This window comes from Accipiter gentilis, chromosome 22 (assembly GCF_929443795.1).
Source record: "Accipiter gentilis chromosome 22, bAccGen1.1, whole genome shotgun sequence".
Taxonomy (NCBI): domain Eukaryota; kingdom Metazoa; phylum Chordata; class Aves; order Accipitriformes; family Accipitridae; genus Astur; species Astur gentilis.
The window spans coordinates 2185483-2204406 of NC_064901.1; the positions used below are offsets into that span (position 1 = coordinate 2185483).

Consider the following 18924-nt stretch of genomic DNA (forward strand, 5'->3'; position numbering starts at 1 on the left):
GATGCTTACTGTATTTCTTTCATTGGATGGACGCTTGTAGTCTTGCCCTGGCACTTGGGAGGCAATAGTGCAGTATTGGGAGTGAACAAATGAAGGAGGAGGGTACAATACCTTTGTTTGGTAGCAGTGTCACCTTGTACTGGTTCGGGGAGCTATAGCACTTGTAGTCTTGCCTTGCAAACACCAAGCACTGCCTACTATAAAAACAAAGGTGTAAGTCTTTGCACTAAGACCAAGCATGGTGATGGTGAGTATTCTTCTGTAAGCATTTTTTTTCCCCTCTGTGCTTTTTAAAGAAGGTCTGAAAACAGTTATGTTCTTCTGTTTCACAAGAATAGAAGAGCATGGTAAGGAAGGTTTTTTCCTCAAGGATTTTGTTCAACTGTGTATCTGGAAAACGTGGGAGATGCAGCATGTGAATGGAAAAACCATCAATGTCAAACTGAGGAAGCTTAAAAGCCGACTGTTTTATGAGACGTTTTATTCAGTTAGCTTGCCTGTGATACTATGCTCAAATATGTCTTAGAAGCCTGAGGCATTGGAGACAACTGTTTCTAAAGGGGCGGGGGAAGGCTCATTGGGGAAGTGGTCATGAGAAATCTTAGCAAAAAGCCAAAGTGTAGTGGCATTGTCAGAGGATGAAAGAAGAATTTAAGACAGCTTTATATCTTTCTGGCAGCTGCTTTCTGGTCAAGCAGAGATTTATAATTAGGAGTCTTGCATTCTTTTCTCCATAATTTTATGTGGACCAGATGGCTAACTTTCAAAATGAGGATCTAAATGAGAACCTGACTGGAAGAAGTGACTGTTTAGGGGTACTAGCCATGTAGAGCTTTCTCAAATAGCATCAGTGATGGGAGCTTAGAGCTGCCAAAGGTATGGTGTCTGGGGTATCACAGATTTGGCTACTTGGTTGGCCTTTGGGGTTTTGAATTTTGGTTGTTGGGCCTTTACACAGGAGAAGGGAAACATGTTAATGCTTACCATGTGTTGAATATATTTGTCTGTGTACGTATATATCTATACCACATACAACACTTCAGAATCTGCGAGTGGAGAGATCTGTGGAATGCAAAGTAACCAAGTACCAAAAAGGAGGCAGCTTACATGTGAGAGTGCAATTCCTACTTAGTAGAAAAAAACAGAAAAGTAATGATGAGGGGGGGGGGGGGGGGGGGGGAAAGGTGCTTTTGCAAGAAAGCCTATGATGGGGTCCTTGAGACAACTAATAGGCAAGAAGAGATCTAGATAAAATAAATATATTGATGGGAAGAGGAGGGGGAAGGAAAGCCATTTGTATAAAGTAGTGTTGCAGTCACTGGTAATTTATTTGGAAAAGCCTGGAGCTTGCGAGAGGGGAGCTTAGAGACAGGGTTGTACATCACCGTGCCCTCTTGTAGGGCTTGATAGTGCAGGACAGTTTTACCCATTTTTAATGATGTAAAAAAAAAGTCTGCTCCTACCTAGGACATCTCTGCTGTGGTTACCTGTGTAAATTTTGTGGGGTTTTTGGTTTTTAATTTTTGTTGGGTTTTTTTTACCCTAAAAAAAAAAGTTTAGATTGAGGGGTATTATTCTTACAACACAGATTTTGGGCTTTCCTTACAACTCCCTCGACAGAGAGAGACTGGTATTTAACATAGCATGGGCTCTTTACTGTTGTTCCAGCATGAGCAGAAGAGGGTGAAATTGTTCGTCTTAATTTTTAAATAGGTTGTATTACTTTGTCTCCTGCTGGGATCTGAACTGCTAATCCTTCCCCTTGGTAAAAGGAGAGGGGAACTTGCCACCTGCTAAGACTGTGTAGTAGCTAACTTTGTCTACCTTGGAGATTAATGAAGTATCATCGGTGACTAGGAAAGTAATCATTTGAAGTTAGGGTTTCAGCATATTAGAATAACATTCTGTTGAAATACTAAGATAAATAACAGCTCTTTCTTTTCCTGTGTTTAAACTACTTTGATTCTGATAACAGTTAATCTGTGTAGAGATTAAAATTCAGTGAATGCAATGATCTTGATATAAGCACCTTAATTATAAGAGGTTGAAGAACCATCTAGCAATTAAAAATTGTGGGATATTGGTGAGAAGTAACTTATTTCTGACTGTGTACAGTTAAGGGAGTGCACGGTTAGGAAGAATAGTAATCTATGGATGGTTTCAAAACTGATTTAATGCTTCAGTGTAATACTGCACTATGTAAGATGAAAGCCTGACATCTCAAAGGGTATTGTCATGACATGAGGAAATGAACACAGCCAGGAGAAAGAAAGCAAATCTAAATAAAAAAACAGTGGAGTTAGCTCTTCAAGTTGTGCATGATTCCACTTTTTATGTCCTTCTGGTCTGTTGGAGAGAGTGTTAAGTGAGTTCAGTGGAAAAATGGTATTTAGGATCTATCAAGACACTTGTGAGAATAATAAAGAATGCAGGGAAAATTGCTTTTTCCTTCTGCAATGCAATTTTAAACTGGGCGATTTTAAACTGGAATGTATTTCTCCATTGGAGTGTTTTGCTCTGAAGCAAATGGCTAATGGTTTTCTAATACTGCATCTGAAAAAAAAATGTCATGCTTAAAATAGGGAGATTGGGACACGTTTAATGGAACAAGGTGCCCTTATTTTCCATGATAACTTATTGGAATCTACCTATTATTGTGAACAGATTTTTAGTAATGTGGGGTTTTTGACTCCTTAATTGAGCTTTTCACCTTAGAATGATTCTGTTACTCTTCTAGAAGAAGAAATAATCTCAAACTAAAAAAATAATGGAATATAGGTTTTAGATATCAAGTTCTTAATTTCTGTTGCACGTGGTATCTCCAAGTCAGTTAGATAGGAGCTGGAATAATATAAACAAATTTTAGTTTCCCTGATGTTTCTAGAAGGTCTTCAAATGCCATGCTGTGGCAATCTCCAGATAGCTTATTGCATACTTGTAATAAGTACATGATTATTGCATGCTTTTGTAAACAAGGTGTCATACTACTTCCTCAGGAAGACAAGGAATAGTTTGAAGAGAGTGGGACCACTGTAGGATTTGCATTCCTTTAAAACTATCACAAGTCCTGAATTCTTACAGCTATTAAAATGGGCAGTGTAGATTTATTTTTTTTCTGAAAGCTTTGATGTGTACGTGCTAAAAACAGCTTGTGTGGTCCTGTGATTTGTGTTTGGTTTTTTTTAGAGAGAGCAGTGATACTACTTGTAGGCTCATCTTGTGAGATGCTTCAGGATGCAGGGGAATGGTGGCTTCATCTTGATTTTATAGATGCTTTTGCTGGAGTCCTGGTTAGTATAACTTCTTTGGGAGAGCACACCTAGGAAGATGAGTGCAACAAACCGGAAGTTTTTCTTGTTACAGTGAGTTAGTGGTAGCAGCAATGTGAATAAGCCCTTGTTTCAGATGAATGTTAGGATAAGATAAAGCTGTTAAATAACTGCCCTATCTACTAATATAAAAAGGAATTTGAGTATAGGATTGTGGGGTGTTTTTCACATCTGCATGCAAATTTAAAATGCAAATATTTCTGATAAAAAGAAAAAAATTGATCCTAAAGGACTAAATCTCATTAACTTAGTCACAAAGAAGTGATCATTCCTACTTACTCAGCTTTTGTGAGACTGCATCTTGAGTACTGTGTCCAGTTTTGAGCTCCCCATAAAGATGCTGACATAACCATGTGGATTTGTGAATGCAGTGGAGGATCCCCAAGAAGCAGAAGAGGCTGGAGTATGTGAGGTATGAGGAGAAGCTGAAAGAGCTGGGTTTGTTCAACCTTAGGAGGAGAAGGCTCAAGTAGCTGGCTGGAGGATATAGAGAAGATGGAGCCAGACTTTTAGAAATATGTGGCAATAGGATGTAATTTGGAAGAATGGGAGATTTTGATTACATATAAGGAAAATAATTTTTCCACGAGGGTGGTAAAATACTGGAAGAAGTTGCTCAGAGAGCTTGTGGAACCTTCATCCTTAGAAGTGTTCAAGACTAGACTGGATGTGGACGTTGGCAACCTGCTGTGATTAGATCTGCTTTGAGCTGGGGATTGGTCATGATGACCACTGGAGGTCCCTTCCAACCTTGGTTATTCCACGGTTACAGAGATAAACTCCTGGATTGCAGGAGAGTTTGCCCTAGACATTTAATCCTTGAACCCCTATGAAAATGTGTGCCTTAGGGCTTGTAGCATGTACTCTGAGGCTTGCATCAGACCTGAGGAAGGAAGTTATAACTTTCTGCCTCTTGCTTGGCTTTTTGATTGACTGCATTTGTTGTGCCAGTAACTTAAAACTGAAGTGAGTAGAAAATTGGCTGGCCTAGAAAATTGACAAAACTATTTCTGAAAAAGTGTACCTGTGCATGAGCATACTTTTCTAATACCAAATTCAATTAGGAAAGACTGTAAGCCTTTGTGGAGGGAATAGCTACATAACATCTTATCTGGCTAAATGAAAATTTGAGGCCATCATATTAAATTCGTAGATGTAGTGCCAGTGTTGTACTTGTTGAGAATTTGTGTATCTGTACTGGTATGAAAACAAACACTTATAGTAGCTGGTGATGTGACTGGCTTCTCTTAGATTTGAATATGTGCTACTGAGATGTCAGTTTGGATGAAGTGTTAAAATCTTTCAATTATATTGGGACTGCCATTTCAAATTTAGCTGGTGATAAGCCTTAAATACTAGAATAAATTGTTATAAATATATGCAATGTCATTTTTTGTTATTGTAATTACTTAAGTGATATGTCATGTTGTATTTTCCCATCTTAATCATACAGCAGAAATGTTGGTTTCCTAAATGTCATGCTTTCAGTTTGTTGGAAAAAAAGCTTTATCTTAATTATCTATTGACTTCAGTTTCTCTGGGAGGAATATAAAACATTGGCCCAGCTTCAAAGAGGTTTCCAATTTTTTTGCCTTCATTAAGAAATCACTCCTAGAAAAAGAAGCACTTGTAATTGAAAAATAAGTCTTGAGGAATACTTAGAGTTGAGAAAGCAGGAGTTGAAAAGTTTAGAAAGTAATGGGGTTTAATGTCTGTAAAAGTAAGTGAGAAAGAATTCTAAAGTACGTTAGGAACGCTTTCAGAGGTATCTGAGAGCCTAGAGATTGACTTGTTAGTGAACCACTACAGACTTGTGCTGTCTTCAGAAATTTTTATTGTAAAACAGATTTAGTAATTAAGCATGCAGTTAAGGAATTCTATGTCAAAATGCTGTACACCTAAAATCTACTGAACATACTGGATACATATTAGGTTTAAGGTAAACTGTCAGAAAAAAGTATATTCTCAGTAGGATTCAAATTGTGAGCCATATGTAGCAAGCAAAAAAACCCAAACTTAATTGCATTATTCACTTGCTAAAAGGAAAAAAAAAAAGCCCAAACAACACTTAAACGTTACGAAGATTTATACTGTTTGTGTAGATGTGGCAAGTGCATCTTAAAAAATGAATGCCAAATTTGTTGGGAGTAACTAGTTGCAAACCAAAATATTTCATAATACCTGCCAACAAGAACAAATATTTAATTAGGAATACACTTGAGTGTTAAAGTCTGTTTTGTAAAACAAGTTTCCCTCTTGTAATTTTTATTTTTTTTCTTTTTGAAAGCTTAAATTGCAATTCAAATCAGTTCATTCTAATTTTGATAGTAAACACTTGGTCTTTTTACCAATGCAACAGTCTGAGATCTGAAGTCTAAGAACAAAACAGTGCAAGGAAAAGGGCTGGAGGTGACAGCAAAATTACCGCAGAATACCCTAACAGCTTAGAGCAGCTGTCTGTGTGGACTTTTCACTGCTGTAGTGCTGATTCCCTCAATCCTTTATAATAAACATGACCGCTTTTGAGAGTGGAGGCACATCCTAGAGTGGAGGTGCATCCTGTATCTTTCCATTTCATTCCCTATAGTTGGCAGGAATCTTTGACAAAAAAGCAAGCCACTCATGGAAGTGGTCTTTTACATGTTTCTAAAAAAAAAAAAAAAAAAAAAAAAAAAGCTGCAAAGTTGGTAGTAAAATTTCTGCATTATATGTGGTATGTGGCAATGAGAAGCTACTAAATTTTAATAAGAATTTAGCAAAGTTGTTTTCCTGCATAAATAATCCTTTTAAGGTGTTTACATAATATCTGCAAAGTTCATCTGATTTTGTTCTTCCTGGCAGCATGAAATGAGATAGCCTCTTTAATACAGTGTTAGGGTTTTCCCAGGGTAGCAGCATAACCAGTTATTGTGTGCTTCTCTCTTACTGTGTGCTGTGCATGTTGCACTTGTAGCATCTTCTCTCCCTGAAGTATATGCCTGCCATGCCACGTCTGTACCCAGATTCCTGTGATAAATCCTGTGTGTTGTCTACAGTATTGTCTGCAAATGTTCCTGTGTTTAAGCATGGCGTTTGTCTTTTCACGAAACTTTTCCTTCTCTAATGCTTTTGAAAGTTAAGTGTGGTACCTTTCAGTCTGAGAGTGTTCAGCTGCTTTTGTGCTTCTTTGCATCCGCTGATTTTTACCATGCTGACTTTGTTTAGGATGAGTTCTTATCCAAGTTGTCTGCTGACATAGATATAGCAAATATACTGAAACCCCTTTTTCCTATTGGTTTTGAGAAATAAGTTTTAATGAAAAGAAAGTCATGACCTGTTTTGGGTGCTGGCAGTGAAAGTGTAAGTAACACTAAAATCTGTATCTGTTTGCTGGTTTCATTTCCTCCTTTGGAAATCCATGACAGGGTGAGGTATGGTGGTACATCTCTGAAGATCTTACTGTCCAAATTTAGAAGATGGACAATGGTGAAGTAAAAGCAAGTTAACTGCTAACTGCTGTTTATGAATTGCAGTTTTTTTAATGCACTGATAAAGGAGTTATCTTCACATCTAGTAGGATAGTGGAGGTTGTAATCAATAAAGCATGCAATTGGATACATTCTGGTGTGAATTTATGCTCAGTGGAGTGGCTTAAATGAGAACTATTTTTGTGTAGATTACACTATTCAGTCCCTCATGCTGGATGACCTGTAATCATGCTAAGGTAACTGCAAAAAGGGTATTGTGTGAGAGGTTTTCCATATATGTTGTTAAAGAATTTTAATAACTTGGGATAGGCAGAAATACCTTTTCTCTCTGTGGAGCTGGAGTCTGCTTCTGATGGTACCTGACCTTAAGGCACTGCAAGAGCTGATGCTGGCTGGAGGCCACCATGGTCTTTAAAGCATAACTTTGTGCAGCAGTTGGGTAAGAACATTAGGTTGGGTGCTTGTGCTTGTGCTGCACATCCGTACATCCACAATCCCATCCTCTGCCTGTACTAGACATGCTATTACGCTACCTAATGCTTCTGATTTGTAGGATGAACTAAATCTGAAGTCAATTTTGTAATGTAATGTCTTGTGAATGGGAACTGTTTGTTACTGGGTTGGGGAGGTGATTATAATCAGACTCCCTGATGTGTTCTGCTTGGACAAATGCAGTCCTTTCTAGCAGTAGTTGTATGCTGCTGCTGCTCAGTAACTGTTACAGTACTGTTTTATGTGACTGGTTTCCCCAAGAGCTTGGCCCAACACAGGCATTACCTGTGGCTGATTCAGAATGCCATCTCTTTGCTGCCTTCTGTAACCAGCTGGGTGGTGCTCTCTGATGTTTTTCCTGCAGTTGAGTTTTGTAATGTGCTGGTGCTCGTCTCTGTACGTGTGGTCTGGGCAGTACAGGAAAGAGAGATACAGGTGAGCATATACCTGCTTTTTTGAACCACAGGCTTAGGTGAACCCTGACTTGTCTTTATAGTCTCCACTTAGGCATGCAACATATTCTGGTTCAAAGGTCATGGCTCACTGTATCATAAGACTTGTTGAAACCAATCTTGCATGCTTCCCTCCCCTGTCCAAGAAAAAGAAATGGTTCACTAAGCTGTATCCACCTTCTTTCTTGGTCTCTGGAACTGAACTTGCTGCTCTTCGGCAGCAGGCTTGGAGCTCGCAGCATGTAAGCTTTCATTTGAAGGCTAATGTGTAGATTCATAAGGCATTCCTGGAAAAATGAATAAGCTTTTATCTAAAATGTGGCTACAAATGTCTCTTTTATAGGCAGTACTAGAGTCTATTTGCAGTCACCCTATGGTTTGTGAAAAGTCTGTGAAATTGCATTTAGAGTATTTCTTTAATTTTTAATTCAGATAGGATAGCATAGAAGCTTCTCAGTTTACATGGTAGCTGACGTAAGAGTATAAGGATGTATAAGCACATTGGTAGAAAAACACTGAGAGGTGAAATAGATTGGAGTATGCATTGAATCAGTACAGGTATTCCCAGAAGAGCCTTTCTCAGTGAAATGTTGGTTTTGGCCATGTGGAATAACTTGTTTAGTTTTAGCATTTGTCACAAGCAGAGGCACCTCTAAAGACCTGGAAAAAATTGGTATGCTTTTATTCTGATTAAAATTGTGTATAGGTTTGGATTTGGGTTGGGGTTGGGGGTTGTCAAGGTCAATAGGTTTTTTTGTGTTTTGGTTGTTTTGTTTTTTGTTTTCCGTTTTTTTTATTAGGTGACCTCAGATCCATACCCTTAGGATGTAGCCTTTCATCTCTTCCAGATGAACTTCCAGTTACCTGAGAAAGACATGAAAAGTTTGGTGTCATCTCTGTTTATTAGATACTAGGAAATTTGCGAAGTAGTCGCTACCAGTTTCCTGTCTGCTTATCCAGAAGTCAGCTACTAGTTCACAGCCACAGGTAGCAGGTGTGTTGTGTACCTGCTCCTGAATAGCTGCTATTCACAGCCTGGTCTGTCGGCGTGAGGACACTAAATTTGACTTTAATTCATCAAGCTGTGAAATTGTGGTAATTGGAGCTTTGGTGCATGATCTTAATCAGATCTGGATGCAATAAAATTCTATGGTTTCATGAACTGGAGCAATCTCCAATCTGGAGAGTAATAGAGAAGAGAAAGCTTTTGTGATTTTTTTCTTCTGCAGCATTGGTTCACCAAGCCCATTGATTGTCATGGTGCTGCTGCCCCTCCTCTCTCCCCAAACTGCTGCTGGTTCTTGTTTGCTGGGATCTATTGAACAAGTTTGTGGAGTGGTGCTGTAAATACTATTAGGGTCTAATAAATAATGTTCTGCAAACAATTATATTTCCAACCTGGATCAGTTCAGTGTTGGAGGGACTCTATGACAAATATCAGATTAGCCTTAGTTGTGCAAGCCAGAGGGTGATGCAGGTAGTTTAAAGTGGGAGTGAGTGGGGCAGGGGCAGTCCCTTTGGCTGACACTGTTCCTGACAAAAACAGTGTATGAACCTGTGGCCTGCATGAAAGCTTTAAATTGCCATCATCTGAGCTGCAATGTGGTAAGCAAGTGTTCCTACACCTGTTTCAAATCATGGTAGTTTTCTAACTTAAGCCACCACTGTATGCAGTATGTTTTAAAACTACTTCAGTATTAAACCTGGCCTCAAAGTGCTGCAAGTTAGTTATCTGCATCTGGGGTAAGTGCTGTTGCTAAATGAGAAGTTCCTACTGTGTCTTTGTTTCCATGCTTGTACCAGTTCTAAAGTCCCTACAGCTATGGTGACCAAATCAAGCATTTGCTCTAAGACTTTTTTCTGGATGTCCATGTTGGTAAAAGGTAAGAGGTAGAAATGAGTATCAGGAGGAAGGTGCTGGTGCAGTTTATACTCAGTGGCTGCATAGCTGTAGCATAATTGTATCCTAAGGCCAGACTTTTGCTTCTGAAAAATTACTTTCAAGGTATTAATGCCAGGCTTGAAATACAGACTTGCTCCAGCACCTGAGATGAGCAGGTGTCACTTTCCAAATAATGCAGTGTCTGGTGAGGCCAGCAAGTATGTGTGTGTTTATTGATTCATCAGCTGTTACAGAGGTTAGCATGACTTTGGCTTCCTTTCCCATATGATAGTATGAGTGCCATAGGTGAATAACTGGTTTTATTCTGTCTGCTGGCGCCCACCCTTCATTAATTATTTGGTGTTGTCCTTTTTTGATGTATTTAGCATCAACCTCTTTCCTAGGTGTTGACGTTTCTTTGAGAATATTTTTAAAAACACATTTCTTATTATTTCTGGCTGTAAGCTGCAATTTGAGTACAGTCTAGAGAAATATGAGCAACATCCTAGGTACATACTTGCCCTAGCCCTCTCTTCAGCATGGTGTTGTTATTAATACAGGCATTTATTGAAATGTATTATCTTGGTTTCCTTCTTGTCTTCTAGATGCTCCCGTGCACATCTAGCAACATTTTTCATATTATATTTGGATACCAGAGAGTTACAGAATTGTATGCCAATCTTAATCTGTTCAGGTTACCTAATAGGTCGTTGCTTTCTTAAGCCTTGGTGTACTGGCAAAAATAAATCTACTCTGCAAGAAGTAAGACTTGTCACCTTTGATGCTACAGATAGGGGATTTATGTCTTGGAGAATGTTCTTTCACATGTAGCTATTCTGTTATAGGGTGGCTATTCTAATAACTTTTACGAATACAAATAGCAATTTGCATCTAATGGCTGGCTTTCTATGTTTTGATACATTGACTTTTGAGATCTGATCTTTAACTTAATTCTTTGAACAAGTAGTCTAGTTAAAACCATGATGTCATGTGTTGTCCGTCCCCGTCCCCCCCCGCCCCCCATGCTGAGTGAGCCATTGACTTGTAGCTGTGAAGTTTTTCTGTAATAGTCACAAGTATTATGTATTACAGTAATTGTACTTGAGAGGGGTATGCACATGTAGTCAAGCTCTTACCATCTCCTGAAGATACATAAGTAGCAAGATGACTTTTATTGTGGATTTTATGCAGAAAGCCTTGCTTTGTTCTGTGTGCTGACATATATACAATGTTGAGGCTGTATACAATGACTTTTTGTCTGTGGTGTCATGTCCACCTCATGGATGAGGACAGTGTTTATGTCAGCATCTTTAGGCTAATGGAGACACATAGGTTATGCTTGATTTGTTACAGTAATATAGGCTTCCAAAGTTGAATCTATTTTGAGATTTTCCAGTTACTTTTCCAGTTCTCATAATCCTGAGAATACATTGTTTAGATTAATAAAACTATTCATTTCTATTTTGTTTTTTCCTGTAGTGTACCTGGGAAACCTCACTGGTTTTTTTATTTGTGCCTACCTAGTTCTTGGTGAAGGGGAAAGGTGTTTTTTTCATTTTGGTCAGCCTGGATGTAAGCAATGCTCTCTATCAGCTTTGCAAGCTAAAGAACGTTAATGAGATGTTAAACTGCACTAAATTGGTAACTGTGACTTTGGTTGTATCAACAACTTAGCAATCTCATATATAGAGACTGACAGTATTCATCGGTAATGCTGAACCTAGCTGGAAGTACTTTGAGCTGAGCGGGGGGATGCAGAGCTTATAGCTGATCGGAGGGCCAGGGACTACTCTGAAATGGTTATCTGTCATTTCTTGGATGAATGTCTCACAACTGCATCTCTTTAAATTTTTACTATAGGTAAATCAAATTGTGCACAATGGAGGATTATACAAAAGGCCATTTAATGAAGCTTTTGAAGAAACGCCGATGCTGGTTGCTGTGCTGACCTACGTAGGCTATGGTGTTCTCACTCTCTTTGGATATCTGCGAGATTTCATGCGGCAGTGGAAGATTGAGAAGTGTCAAAATGCAACAGAAAGAGCAGAACAAAAGGTAACCACTGGGAAATAATGGTCAGTGGGAAATTTTGTGGCTGAGGCTATAGCTTGAGCGTTTCTTTAGGGACCAGTGTTCAAAGCTTTATGCTGTTTTCCTTGTCTTCTGAATGCCCCAGATACTGCTGTGTCATTAAACAAAGTAACATTTCTTTTAATTGGGTTATTTTTTGGCGGAGCAGTTTCCTCATCTGGTTCACTGCAAAGGTGCATCAATAGTTATATCAACATACTGAGATGCCTCAGCTGCAGAAACAAGGATTTGGGGTAGAGAGACTACATATGCCAGCATCAGCAGCTAAATAAATGCTTATCAAAGGGTCTGGTTTGAGTTTGATGGCACTGGGAGGCTTTCTGATGCTGCTCTGGTGGCTGTGTTTTGATTTGGAAGCATGCTATTAATTCTGTTTAGCCTAAGCAGTTGCAAAGAAAAGCTTGTGGATGAGAACCTGAGCACAAGCTGGATGACTTTAAATTCATCTGGAGTCCAGAGCACTAGCAAGTTAGCTGGTGACTATTCTGAGGTACTGACTCTTGACTCACTGATAGCAATTAAAAAGAATTAATTCATAATAAGACCTATTCACAAAAGCTTCTGTTACCAGGTGAAAAGTCTGGCTTGTTTCAACAGTTAGTCTGGAATAGATAATCCTAATTTTGAGTAGTTATAAAATATTTTTAGAGGCTTTTGTTCCCCATAGGAATTAATTACGGTTAAGAAAGCTAATGTTTAAACTTGCAGTTTGCAAGCTATTTTCTGCTAACTCTTAGTGTGAGCCCTCTTAGCACAGTGTGAATACTGGTGAGCTTTGCTGCAAAGGTAGAGTGAATTGGCTTACTCTTGCTGAACTGGGTTCTGTTTTTCTCAACTGATTTGGGGAGCCAATCTGGTTTATAAAATGTTAAGGGAGTTTGTTTTCCAGCTGCTGGTTTCTGGCTCTCTGTGCAGCCACACAAGCAGTTGGCTAGCAGAAAATAGGGGAGGCGGGAAGGACATCTCACTAATGCAAACAAATAATCAAGGATGGGATGGGGGAAGAAAAAAAGGAGTGCTTCCTTGGAGGCTATTTTTGGAGGCAGCACTGGAGTGAAGTGCATGTCGTCTTACGTTAGATTAGCTAAGATAAAGTAAACTAACCAGTGCCTAAAATTACTTCACAGTAGCTTCTTTGAGTGAGCATTGTGAGGTAGAACTAAGCTGATTCACAGCAAGGTGCTTAATTCCAAAACAAACATCCTCATGGGAGTTTAATGAGTAATAGGTATTTCATATTGGTTAAAAGTACAGGAGTTTAAACTTCTGGAATCTGGAAGTAAAAATCTTGGGTCCTTTTTAACAGTTACAATATCTGAATAAGGATTGCTGGTTAAATCTCAACTTGAAACTTGATGTGTTCTTTAATGTTATTTGAGCTACTCTGGTTTATGTCACCTGAGAATATGACACCCTTGTATTTTTCTGTGTATAAGCTAGAAGTTGGTACAGGAGAGAATGGTCAAACACTTGCAGAAACCTACCAAGACATTAGAATAAAGGTTTAAATACTGGTCTGTACTCATGGTACTTGAGGATTATAAAGCAGTAACTGAAGTGTTGGTGTAGTTACTCTATACTGTAGTTGTTATTTGTTGCACATTTTTTGTGAAATTTATGTTCTGTTACCAGTATGTAAGATGCAAGAATGCTTACAGTAGTCCTCTTCTGTGGGAGCAGTCATGACACTTACGTGAGAGTGTAGAAAAGGAGGACCTTGGGCAGTAGGTCTAATTTGGGAATACATTATTGATATTAGGCTCTCAGTAAAGATTGTCACAAAGGACATTGAGGCACAGGGTTTGTTAGTAACTGATTATCCTAGTTCTGAAAGAAATTTAGCCTTGAAATTTTTTATAAATTAACTTAGCATTACATCTTACCCTGAAAGACAGTCACTTAAGAAGTATACTTCCCAGACAGATTAGTTGAAACCGTTTGAGTTTGTATGTTGGTCATGGCTTGCAGGGAAGAGAGGCATGTATTCTGTTTTTGTTTTGTGCATATGATGACTGTGGATGGAGCTAGTAACAAGTGCCAGTGAATATTGCGTAAGAATGAAAAATACAAAATCCCGTTTAAAAAAGTTTTGGTGTCGAAGAAGCCTCAGCCTAGTATACCTCCCCAAATCACATTTCTAGTGCTTAGGTTGGAATAGCTGTTTCTGATATTGGACAAATAGAAAAGCAATCATGTGATGTCTAGAATATATAGTGCTTATCCTCACACTTTGCTGCTTTAAGCTTTGTTTGCCTGCAAATGAATTGATGAGAGCACATTGCAGCGTATCTAGTGTGGGAGCCAGGTTTTATTCTTGTGTGGGTGGGGTTGCTCAATGACTTGTTTTGAAAATTTCTTATGATTTTCAAATATTTGAATCTATCAAGCTGCTGGCTGACAGCCCAATCATCTTTTGGTAAGGGAATGCAGATACTAGTCTGCAGAAAAGGCTTGGAACTTGCACTTTTTTTGTTTTTGTTTTTAATTAATACATGCACATCAGAGGAGCCCTGCAGTTATCCTGGGGTGGTCTCTGGCAGATTTGTGACCTCTGTGTGGAAAGTAACATTTTTATTATTTAAATTCTAAAGAGCCAACTAGATGATTATGATTTTCTTAAGTATCAAGCAAAAGGGTAAGCTTTAACTTTTTGAAATAGTTCATAATTGCTTAGGTGAAAAGCTCAAAGCAAAGGCAGTAGGAGTAGCTGTGTAGCTGAACAGTGTGATGATCTGCTTTGTGAGCAGAACAAAATTATGTAGTGCAAGGAAGTATTTCAGAAAGGGCTGAATGAACTTGTCCTGGAAGTCACGGAATTGAAGTATGTGGATTTTCTGTGGTGAGTTTCTACAGGTGATCGCAGTTAAAAGCATAATGTAAACTTAGGCCCAAAATATATTAACAAAAACAAACACCAAAAAAATCACCTTCAGTTTTTGTGTGTTTTGGAGGGCAATTTATTTTAGTAGAGCAAATTGTTCCTTAAATTGTCACTTAATATCATAGTCTTAGAATGTGCATCAGAACTATAAACTGAAAGGAAGTTGTGCAAAGCATTTGACACTGTCCCACATGACATCCTTGTCTCTATATTAGAGAGACATAGATTTGATGGATGGACCACTCAGTGGATAAGGACTTGGCTGGTTGGTTGCACTCAAAGAGCTGCGGTGAACAGGTTGATATCCAAGTGGAGAGCAGTGATGAATGGTGTTCCTCAGGGCTTGGTATTCGGGCCGGCACTGCTGCTGGTGACATGGACAGTGGGATTTTGTGCACCCTCAGCAAGTTTGCCACTGACACCAGGCTGTGTGGTATGGTCAACATGCTGGAAGGAAGGAATGCCATCCAGAGGGACCTTGACAGGCTTGAGAGGTGGGCCTGTGTGAACCTCCTGAAGTTCAACAAGGCCACATGCAACATCCTGCACTTGGGTCGGGGCAACCCCAAGCACAAACACAGGCTGGGCAATGAGTGGATTGAGAGCAGCCCCGCGGAGAAGGACTTGGGGGTGTTGGTTGACGAGAAGCTCAACATGAGCCAGCAATTTGTGTTTGCAGCCCAGAAAGCCATCTGTATCCTGGGCTGCATCAAAAGAAGCATGACCAGCAGGTCGAGGGAGGTGGTTCTCCCCCTCTACTCTGCTCTCATGAGACCCCACCTGGAGTACTGCATTCAGCTCTGGGGCCCCCAGCATAAGAAGGTCATGGACCTGTTGAAGCAAGTCCAGAGGAGGGCCACGAAGATAATCAGAAGGCTGGAGAACCTCTCCTGAGGATAGGCTGAAAGGGTTAAGGTTGTTTAGCCTGGAGAAGGGAATGCTCCAGGGACACCTTATAGCAGCCTTCCAGTACCTAAAGGGGGCCTAAAAGAAAGCTGGAGAGGGACTTTTTACAAGGCTGTGTAGTGATAGGACAAGGGGTAATGGCTTTAAATTGGAAGAGGGTAGATTTAGATTTGAGGTAAGGAAGAAATTCTTCACTGTGGGGGTGGTGAACCACTGGAACAGGTTGCCCAGAGAAGCTGTGGATGCCCCATCCCTGAAAGTGTTCAAGGCCAGGTTGGATGGGGCTTGGAGCAACCTGGTCTAGTGCAAGGTGTTCCTGCCTTCAGGCAGAGGGGTTGGAACTAGATGATCTTTAAGGTCTCTTCCAACCCAAACCATTCTGTGATATAAAAGTGACCAAACTAATTTAAAGAGCAGGCTTTCCAACATATACTGGGACTCTCTGACTGTGGGTAGATTCCTTGGAATTTATTAGAGCCTTGCATTGAGATTTAATGATTCCAGGAAAACCTAATATTCGCTCGCCATTGGAACACAAAAGGGTGAAGAGGGACAGGCTTTGCTAGTACTGATTTCCAGGAAATAGTCTAATGGGGTTTGGCTGTGTTTAAAATATGTGCAGCTGGACTTTTCCTGGAAACCAGTGTTGTGAGCACATCCTCTCTGAAGCATTATCAGTCTGTTTTAGGCGTGGGTAAGCGGCAAGATTAACAATTCTGAATTACCCTGGAATCAATTTATGCATACCCAATTTAATGTAATGTCTGGTCATACAATGTAGTTAAGTCTGTGAAGTGCTGTAGGATTTTATAGGCAGGATGAAAATAACTTTTACCTTTCTTCTGGTATCATTTGCCTGTTGATTACTTTGCACGTTTTGTATACGGGGCCAACTGTGCAAATGGGGTGGGTAACTCTCTAACATACCTTTTCATGCTCAGTAACTTGTCCAGTCAGAACATATTTCTAGCATCTGTGGTTTTCAAACACTTGTTAACATGCATCCAGCTGTAGGAGTATCTCAGGGGCAGTAAACTGGAGTCTTTTGCTCAGTGTTGTCTTAGCACCTGTAGAGCTCATCAGAGCCTTCCTGATGGCATAAAGGCTACCCATGGTTATTGCTCCACTTTTTCTTGACTCATGTAGCAGTGAGATGGAACTAGTCTTTCTTCTTCCTTTTAGAAACCTGAAATTTGTTGCAATTGACTACTTGATTTCCATTCAGAGTCTTTTGTATTATCAGGGAATGCATTATGTGAATTGCAGGTAAGCCCTGCTGGTGCTCGTGGCACCATTTGTTAGCTTAGGTGCAACACTGTGAAAACTTGACTCTGAAAGCAGTATAATCACTGTATTTCCATGTCTTTGTGCCCCAAGCTAATGGTTACAAAGCTCTCATTATGACCTTCACTTGTTGTAGTATTAATTTACAGTATGATGAAATCTCTTGGATTCCCAAATCACCAATGCTAAGGCGCTGCAGCCCAAGGGAGAATTTTATTCTTCCCATATATCACTCTTTCTTGAAATTGCTGTGCCTTTCAGGCTTCTGGGAGACCATTAGTACTAAGATTTCTTCATCGGGTATCACCTTATTAATAGGGGATGTGTTCTAGGCTTAAATTGACAGGAATGGAGCTGTTCAGAATTTCTTAGCTCCATGTTCATATGAATTCAAATGCAAGAACATGCTGCTTTTGCTCCCTCTTTTGAAAACAGTGTAACCTTTGCAGTTGTTTGACTGTGGTGACTCTTAAGATTGCTTAAAAAATCAACTCACTCCTAGAATATTTTTCCTCAAAATGAAGTTGTTCAATCTTGGGCGGATATTCTTGGGGTCTGTTATGGCTAGAGTGTTGGATCTGAAATAAGATGAGAACTTGATGGAAAAATAACAATAAACTCTGAAGGCCATTTAAAGGGGACAGTGATTGCTTCCAGCAGTATGATGCTGTTGCAGCACAGCACTGTGGCTGCACGTGCCAAAAATTTGAAATAGTATGGATTGATAGAATTTGTCCCACCTCCCTCCCCAAATGATTTTTTTTGTGTGTGGTTCAAAGATTGAAAACATTTAATTTCCATGAAGAATTCAAGTGGTCTTTTTGGTGTACTGTCCTCTCTAATCTCCCATCTGAAATGCCTCACTGTAGAAAGATGGGGGTGGGGGGAACAAACAAACAAAAAACCCAACCCCCAAACCAACCATGCCAACCATCCGGTCCTGTATGCCAGCTGCAAAAGAGGACTCTCGAACTCCGTAAGTCAGTACCAATTTATAAAGACATCCCTACCATTTCTCTTTGGTCATGAGAATGTCTTGGTGGGGTCATGATAACTCTTGGTGGGATTAGGATTACTGAGGAAATAGACAATCCAGTTTTGATTTATGCCAAAATAACACTTCATGCCTGTTCTATTCCAAGGAACTTTCTCAGAGCTAGCTGAGGGTGGTTTATTGGGTCGGGGGGAGAGGGGGCAGGACAGACAAAGGGGCTGGCATTAAGTTGATGCCTCACTTAGAGCACTTTGCTATAGCCTTACAGCTTGGTACCCCCAAAAACTAAGGCTAGTGTCATGTATTAGACCTTAATTCCCTTACCCATAATTTGTTTCTTGAATTCTTGTTGACTTTTAAGATACCTTTTTTCCTTGTCGTAATCCATTATGTTCAGAGAACTTCTCTACTTCACAGTTAAATCACTTTAAACTTAGTTATACTGTTGGCTTGTAAGATCATACTTGTATTGTGTATCTTGGTGGTGTCAAGTTGTGCGTGATTGTCTTTATCTCACCAGTTGACCTTGTTACTCTTCCTGCTTTGTCAGCTTGGGTTTCAAAATAAAACATGTTCTATCTGTTGAGTAATCTGAGGTGAGATTGGACTGTATCAGCCCAAGCATACCTGCTTGAGTTGTTATAATGACTCATTTTCAGCCTCCACTCCTAGCCAAAAACTTTGGCTAAAATCTCAATTGTTTCCTGGGTCACATAGTGTGCTTGACTAACTACTGCAAAACTGAATTCTCATGCAAACATGGTGAAGAGGATCAGTTTGTTAGTGATTCAGCCTTGAAACCTACTTTCTGCCTGGAACAACGTGAGACTGAAGTTGAGGAAGGATAGAGCTGTGTAGCTACTTCAGAAAACTAATGATTTTCTAGGGGATTGCAGCTTTGTATTAGCTGCCCTACCACCTCGTTAATGTCTCTTGACGAAGAGCCCTCAGAGAAGACCTGGCAGATGTGAAGTAATGCAAAACTATACTTAAGTAGAGGAAGATGGAAGAAATAATTGCCCTTGCGTGCATCTTACCTCATAGAAATCTTGTTCCCGCTGTCTTGTCTTTGCTGAGAAAGGACATACTTGTGATTCCCTGGAGGAGTGATCACTGGCTAAATTTGGGTTGTTTTCCCAGTGATGA

At 39.7% G+C, this 18924-nt stretch overlaps 1 protein-coding gene across 1 annotated transcript in view; it reads left to right on the top strand.

Annotated features, from left to right (window-relative positions):
- The window catches only part of SPTLC2 (serine palmitoyltransferase long chain base subunit 2), a 76554-nt gene that overhangs the window by 1198 nt on the left and 56432 nt on the right, over positions 1 to 18924 (top strand). The window contains exon 2 of the mRNA XM_049825337.1: positions 11483 to 11677. Within this exon, the coding sequence (XP_049681294.1) occupies positions 11483 to 11677 (195 nt within the window). The remainder of the gene's footprint in view (positions 1 to 11482; positions 11678 to 18924) is intronic.